This window comes from Sesamum indicum, linkage group LG11, assembly GCF_000512975.1.
Source record: "Sesamum indicum cultivar Zhongzhi No. 13 linkage group LG11, S_indicum_v1.0, whole genome shotgun sequence".
Taxonomy (NCBI): Eukaryota; Viridiplantae; Streptophyta; class Magnoliopsida; order Lamiales; family Pedaliaceae; genus Sesamum; species Sesamum indicum.
In genome coordinates, this window is record NC_026155.1 from 7146825 (window position 1) to 7154860 (window position 8036).

General features: G+C 36.7%; 1 protein-coding gene across 2 annotated transcripts; it reads right to left on the reverse strand.

Moving 5' to 3' along the window:
• LOC105173487 (chaperone protein dnaJ GFA2, mitochondrial) lies at positions 316-7109 on the reverse strand. Of its 2 annotated transcripts, XM_011095239.2 has the most exons (18): positions 6788-7109; positions 6581-6674; positions 6399-6476; positions 5964-6046; positions 5780-5863; positions 5645-5683; positions 4962-5066; positions 4191-4235; positions 4018-4105; positions 3752-3816; positions 3597-3671; positions 2801-2873; positions 2480-2571; positions 2301-2372; positions 2117-2173; positions 1761-1809; positions 1142-1208; positions 316-836 (listed from the first exon to the last, which is right to left on the reverse strand). In XM_011095239.2, the coding sequence occupies exons 1-18, from the start codon at positions 6860-6862 to the stop codon at positions 740-742; spliced, it is 1338 nt and encodes a 445-aa protein (XP_011093541.1). In that variant the 5' UTR covers positions 6863-7109; the 3' UTR covers positions 316-739. The 2 variants fall into 2 exon arrangements, with proteins under 2 accessions (XP_011093541.1, XP_011093543.1); XM_011095241.2 differs by lacking the exon at positions 6788-7109 and having other exon boundaries at positions 6563-6674.

The window sequence follows — 8036 nt, forward strand, 5'->3', positions numbered from 1 at the left end:
ATATGGCGTCACATTCAACAATTGCTTTTGCTTCTCGGTTTATGGAATCCATTCCATATGGACCTGCATACCTTGATATAACAGTAGTCCAAAAGTTATGCCATTTGCGATAAGATCACTGCATAAGATCTTGGGGATGTATGTTATCAAGGTTGACCGGTTGCAATTGACTCAACCTATTACCAAAGATTCACCATGCTTATCCGTACTGGTAAGTATAACAGAAATTTGCTTTGTTTGATCTTGAGTTCTAGTCCACAACTAGAGGGATTTTCATGGTAGAACATCAATAACTAGAAAACCTTACATTACTGCATGAACATAAGGAGTTTATATGCGGATCTGTAAGATCAATATAGCTCGGAGAGATGTGAGCTGCTATAGCAAGTCACTAAATGAAACTAACAAGCATCTAGTGGCTGCATCTTCTGAAAACTAATGTGTTTTATGTACAACATTGTTAACTGCTGGCCAACCTGATTTTCAGCACAATACCATCTATAACAATTGTTGTTCTTCTGATGTTCTCAGGTTTATTATGGATAGTTTTGGATACCAAGAAATATTACATATCCTACCCCACAACGGGAAGGTACAAAAATATTGTAATCTTCTACCTCCTAACTCAAAATTGCTTGGCCAAAATCTTTCACCTCCAGGAAATGAAGGCCATGTATGAATTTATGATTCTTTTTCTTCAGCACTGCCAATTTAATGCACGACAGAGTTGTTATAGGGTTCAACCTGATGCACTTGCAGCTGCCCCTTTATCATCTTCCCCTTGCTCTTCTTTGGCAAACTCCTCAATCAATTGGCGCTGCCTCTGGGTCAGGTTTCTGACACAAGGTAATAGGAAGACATTAGTGAAATAGTGAGATGACATGTAAAAGAACGATTAAGAATAGAGGTCTGAACATGTTAACATTAAATTTGCACCAGCAGATGGATAAAATCTACTCTTCAGCACATACATGGAAAAATACATGTTCAGAGGAGGCCATGTAACATAATTCATGTTAACACACAGTTCTCTTATAATAGATACTGTAGTTGAGAAATGAAAGTACTGAGAGAACACAAAAGAAATTACACGAAAAAGCGCAAAGGAAATAAGTAAAGCCAGCCCAATTTAGCTACTTACGTCGGGATGCTGACATTGAAGTGCACGTACTCATCGCCGAACGAAAAAGAGTTTCTGATTTTAATCCCTGCACAAAACATATAGAGGATTGTTATTGCACGCTTCCTTCAGAAAATAGAAATCCAGCATGGAATGTTAGTCAAACATGGCAGGATATTTCCACCAAAGGCAACATCACAGTTGATTCCGATTACAATTAGTTTCCTTTTCTTGGGATCAGTCTTGCACACAATACAACTTCTTTCAATGCTGTAGTGAAGACTAATTATACAGCATGACCTAAATGCATAAACTCGCAAGTTCTACACCACAGATGAAGCAATCATCATGTTATTATCTCTAGAAGCCTATTGCTATGATAACTCATTCCAAGGTCAGTGGAGCATTCACATGCGTTTTCCAGACAAATTCTTTCTTAATGAAGTTCATAATAAGATATCCATTAATCAAAGCTAATAAATAACCAAAAATCTGCTAAAAAATGTGAACCTATTTGTAACTGCATCCCGCAAGCAAGACGACATGCATCTCCACATCTATGTAAATGCAGGTCCAGCAAGTTCTAGAATATCAATCAGTGATATTGACTCATAGAAAAAGGTATCCAGGTAAACTTTACCTTTTTTCCTCAACACCACCTTTTGGCCAGGTTGAGTGCCAGGTCGCACCTGTAACATATACAAATATATAGTGAATTTCATAGGAGCCAAAGATAAATAGCAGTGATGATAGCTCATGGTTAAGTATTCTATACCAAAATGCTTTTGGGACCATAAAATATAGACCCTAACCCCCCCCCCCAACCCAAAAAGATAAGGAAAAAATGGAGAAAGCTACAAGTAATTGCAAGTTCATATGCAAAAGGAGAATGTTGAAGACGAAAGGAGAGATCGAAACTCCATGTTCACATTTCCATTACCACATTGTTTATTTATTTAGTTAACAAGAAATAAGTCAAAGTAACTATAGACAGACCTTAACGACAACATCCCCAGTCAGAGTTGGCACCTGGATTGTTCCTCCCAGGATTGCCTACAAAAGAATATCAACCCAGATAAAGAATATTTGCATGAAAAAGAGAATACAGACGAGACTCAATCTGTATTATTCTCAAAGAAAAAAAATTGAAACCTCACAAACTACTACTTCATATGCATACCTGACTGATGCTTAATACTGCATCAACATGGATATCAGCCCCTTCTCTGCGGAACACTGGGTCTTCTCTAACCTGTAAAAAATACACCAGCACAACTATGAGCATATCAGCAACCACAATGAGACCACCCTCGCAGAATACAAAAATACTAGAGGTAGTAATGGGGCCAATCAAGCAACCTTGATCATGACATATAGATCACCAGGATGATTTCCATCAGGGTCAGCTCCGCCACTTCTGGGAATCTTAATAGTTTCATTGTTGTCCACCCCTGCATATATTGTGGAATCAAGATACAATGCTCCTTATTAATGGACCTTACACAAATAAGTAATAAAATACGAGCCATATAATTTTCAAATCTCGCTTTAACAATGAGATTATTGAATATGATGTACGTTAAAGTTTCTAACTGCTGAACAAATATGCAGTATGGAACTCTAAAGAAGGCAAACAAAACAAAACAGACACAAAGAAAAATAACTTTTCCATGAAATTACCGGGCATGACGTTCAACTTCACTGTTTTTGTCCCTTTCACCACCCGTTTACCCTTGCAAGACTTGCAGAAGCTCTGTTGCCAAAAGAAAATAAATTATCTTATTAATTCACCAATTTCATTATTCTAAATCATAAAAAATATCCCAAAATCCCATTCTAAAAGTAATCCACTGTTGTTTTGTATGCATAATGCAAGCCACAAAATACATCAAGAGAGTTAGCTGCAAGATCTTTCCTTTATAGCACAAATTTTAAAACTTCCAAGAGTATAGTTAAAGCTTTATATCTGAGCAGAACAATAAAAACAAGTTCATCAACTATTACTTCAATCAGATTTTCACATGCCAAAGAACATAATGTGGAGATGAGCAGACACAACTAACATATAACATGACAATCACAATGTTAGAGTCCATTCTTTTGTGACTCCGGACCATCAGTCCTGCAGTAGGAAACTTTTCTCTTTGTGCTCTTGATTGTTTCTTGAAAAGTCAAAAGATGTTCCTAAAAAGACTGAAACCATGATGTACTAGACCAGCACTCTTAAGTGGACCGCAGTCTTCCGTCCAAGTAGCAATCAGAATAACACCAGTTGTGCTAACAAAAAGCACCAGTGACTTTTTGTTTCACCGCATAGATGGAAAGATGTCCTAGCAAATGAAAAAATCTACCTAGGGAGACTAAACGCCCCCATGAAGACCAGGCACATTAAAATATGCGACAAGCAACAATTAATCAGGCTGATACACTGAGCATGCGAAAACACATCTTATCAGAATATCTAAAAATTGCATACCGATACAATTTTTCCAGCTCCTCCGCAATTTGGACAAGTAGATTGAAGTGTGAACGGACCATTTTGTGATATAGTCTGAGAGGAAAACCTAAATATTAGTATGACTTCATCAATATGACAACAGAATGATATGGTATTGATGTGAAGGTACTCACCATGCCAGAGCCTCTACAGCGTTTACAAGTTTCAGGCCTGGTCCCAGGAGGAACGCCAGTTCCACCTAACAATTGAAGATTGGTTGAGAACCAAATACAAGAAAACATCACCGATAAAAATCTGAATTTATAAACCGGGAATTCCATCCATGTATAAGTAAATCAGGTAACCAACTTAAAAGATTCAAACGTAATGGTTTAATAGTGATTTAAGGGACTCAATGAATTTGATTTAAGTTACTTAGAGGAAAGTCATATTGCGATACCACAAGTATTGCAAGCCAAATCAGTCAGGATTGACAATGTTTTGGTGCATCCCTGGACAGCTTCTATAAAGGAAAGTTCAACTGAAACCTGCAGTCAATAGCTGAAATTTGTGAGAATTCAGATAAGGAAAACCATTAACTTCATAATGCTATCATTAAAAGCAAATCATAACCTTGACATCTTCGCCCCCCATGTCCCTGTTGAAGATGTTAAAAATCTGATCTCCACAACCGAGTATGTCAGAATGCCCAAAACAGAACACATTAGATCTCACAAATTAAGAAAATAAGTTATAAACAGTACAAAGAGAAAAATGACAAGACTATAATGCAACTTAGCAAATATTAATATGTTAAGGCAATAAACCAATCAGCCGTGCGGTCTGACTAAAACTTTATTAGCTGTTGCATCTGCAATTAGTATAAGGATTGGACACAGAGTTTAACATCACCACTTGAAACTTTTTGCCATTAGTCAGATAGCATTTAATAGCTGCAGGGTCAGATGAGCCCAGCATTTGCAGTCAAAGAATAAAAGATGAAGAGAGGCTACAGTGAAAGTATATCCCAGTTAAAAACTCTTTTTTTAGTTTCCGATCTAAAAAAGCAATTTAGGAGTTGAACAACTAAATACACCTGCAATCTCTATATTACCACCATTCTAAAGCAGCTACAAGATTATTGTATACATTCAAAACCTTCAACCGCAAAAAATAGGTACTGCAATACAAATTACCTAATTTTGTGGCATAAATAGATACATTTTGACATACACCCATCAACACTAAGCATTAGAAATGTACTCAATAAACTACTTAATGACTATTAAAATCTTGTCTTACAATCAGCACTAGCATAGTTCAAGGAGTCTAGTTGATTGAGAAAAATATGAAAGCATATATGCAGTGAAATAGTAGAAGAGATAACCTCTTCAAAAGACTTACATCAGCATTTCTAAATATGTCCTGGAAAGGATTAAAGCCACCTCCAAATGGATCAAATCCTGGACCTTCGCCATTACCAGCGCGTTCAAAAGCTTCATGGCCAATCTGTCAAAATACAAACGCCATAAACAGTTAGACCCAGAAAATGGAAATTTAATATAAAAGCGAAAAGAATGAAGGAAATAAAATGTATTCCTCCACAATTAACATGAATAATCTATGTATAACGCATATACAGTTAATTTTCACAGGAAAATGCCCCTAAGCACTTCGATAAGTCCATATTCAGCTTTCATATTTTTTCCCACCAACTTGTGGGCTTAAAGATTTCAAATTATTTTTAACACAAGGGATACACCAGGTAATATACTTGTGTTATATATCTAGACGAAGTAAAAAAAGATTCAATTGCATTTAGCTTTCACTTAAAAAGCATAAAGAGTATCTATGCATGGTAAGATGTCAGGGAAAAATCAGAGCAAACTTCTAAATCTATGAATCATACGCTATGTAATTTTTATGTAAATTATTATTAAATCTGAATAAACTGTCCTATATACCAAACCATATGTACATGCATATACATCTAGAAACCATGTGAGCATGCAATAATTATGATGCATTCTTGGAACCAAACTCTGCAAATTACTACAAGAAGTCGTATATAATTAGCAAAGATAGACCTGATCATATTGCTGGCGCTTTTCTTCATCTTTCAAGACCTACAAAAATTGCAACCACAAAACAAGATTAAAATACATGCATAGATAACACCTATGAGTTCTGCTCCGCAAAACCAAAAAATTTTCACAATGTACCTCATATGCCTTCTGAACTTCTTGGAATTTCTTCTCAGCTTCTGGGTCATCTTTATTTGTATCTGGATGTAACTTCTTTGCTAGCTGCAGAATCAAGTAAATCATATAAGTAATTAAAAAGACTTGGGAACCATTCCAACATATATATTAGCAACATGCCAAAAGTGACGAGCCAGGAACGTACCCCATAATAAGCTTTTTTAATTTCTGACGCAGTTGCATTTTTACTGATGCCCAGTACATCGTAATAATCTCTTGACAAATGTGCTAACCAGGGAAGACCATAAAGCAGAGGGTAAGAGAAAAGATAACACCATTACCTAACATGTAACTTTTGACAAGGCTCTACAGATTACAGAACTGTGCAGATGTAACAGAACTACATTAATAGCTCCTGTCCAACAATCAATTTTGACATCCCTCTGTTCGCATTCACTGAAATTAGAGAGCACTTGTCGTGCTACATATATTCTCTATATACCATCTGATCGTGTATCTTTACCATTATGTGTAATTTATGGAAATACGATTCATCTTATCCAATTCTCAAATAACAAGTATAAAACTTCTAATAGGAAAAAGAACCGAAAAGGAAAATACTCCACTAGGTCAAATTTACCAGTGCTATGAATTGACCGTGCTGCGCCTAAATTTTCACCAAATGATCCCAGCTTCATACAATACTTCTCATTACCAACTGTATTTCATTAAAACAGAGAGCATCAGAGCCACATAAGTTAAGCCAAAAGAAAAAAATAATAAAAAGCTCACAAACATCCTCACTGCAAAAATATCAGGTACCATTTCCAAAATTGGAACTAAAAGGAACTCTAGATTGATCAAACAACGCAGTGCTGAAGTTCCTGCAGCCCTCTTTCAACAACGAATCACATAACTGCCATCAAGTACAACAACAATAAGAACCCATCACTACAACTGTAACAGCGAAACACCCACACCACTCCCACACATATATACACACAGAAGAGACAGAGAGAGAAGGTGTACAGAGGACGGCGAATTGTGGAGCAGAATGGAGGAAAGGGAGCGGCGGGCGAGGCGGATGCCGTGGGACCGGACCATTGAATCTTGGTTCTGCAACTGTACGACCCGGATTGAGAATTGGAGGGAAATGGGTTCCAAGTAAGACCCTAGAGAAACCCTAATTACTACAAGTTAATTAGGGAAAGGGTAAGAGAGAAGAAGGAAGGCCACCTCTTCGAAGGTTCTAGTGGGGGGCTGATGAGTGATGGACTTGAAAATGGAGGAGGGTTTGTTTTCTTAACTAAAGTGGGAGCCGACCCGTTACTTTTGGGCTTTGCCCTTTCTATGTGGAGGTGAAGGAATGGGAATCCGCGGTTGCAAAGAGGGGTATAAGTACTACAGTTCTTTTTTCTTTTCATTCAGTTTTAGAATTTTAAAATATTAATTAAAATAAAAACATGTTTGCTTATATATATTTTTATTACAATATATTGATTAACACTACATTTCAATATATAATACACAAAAAACAGGTTACGTGATGATCAACTAAAATGAAAATAAAATAGCTTTATTTGATATATAAAAAGCGGGTTACAATCGCTCATACATGGAACTTGGTAAGAATCTCTTTGCCTTTGAGAAAGTCCTCTTGCTTACTATTACTAATCTCAAGTTTGAGGACTGATGTCGTACTATCGAAACTGGGAATTCATGTCATACCGACCAAACCTTCAAGTCTTTCATACGACGATTCACGCGAGTCAGTTCAGTCAATCGACTATCTTGCCAACTAGCCTACTAAAATTGCATAGACGACCTACGTCTAATAAAACATGACAATTGCGCTACTCTTTTTTTTACTGCAATATTTAGTGCAAGTCTCATATGACTCTCGATGTTCTGTCTTGAGATCCTCACGAGAAACAAGTTCATTACGAAAAACGTACGACATCTATGCATTTTTAGTGGGTGTTTCACAAAGAGTTGTCAAGTTCATTGAACTAACTCGTATAAGTTGCCATATGAGAACCCATGAGACATGATCGGTATGACTTGAAATCCTCCACCGCGATAGCACAAGATTTAGTCCTAAGACTTGAGGAGTCACAGTAGTCTTGTGCGTGAAGCGACGGTATTTAGGTCTTGCCTAACATAACTATATTTTAATATGGTCATCAAAAGTCTTATTTCAGTGTAGTAAAAACACGTACAGAGGCTGAAATGTATCAAGATAGATCGATCACCCATCACTCACACTCCGCTTCCCTAA

What these genes read in the sequence shown, in the direction of transcription:
- LOC105173487 (XM_011095239.2), bottom strand. Translation starts at nt 6,862, where the DNA reads ATGGTCCGGTCCCACGGCATCCGCCTCGCCCGCCGCTCCCTTTCCTCC. An exon ending in AGCGCCAGCAATATGATCAG is followed by an intron (nt 5,067 to 5,644) that starts GTCTATCTTTGC and finishes GTATTTTGACAG; the next exon opens with ATTGGCCATGAAGCTTTTGA. An exon ending in TTCAATGTCAGCATCCCGAC is followed by an intron (nt 837 to 1,141) that starts GTAAGTAGCTAA and finishes ACCTTGTGTCAG; the next exon opens with AAACCTGACCCAGAGGCAGC.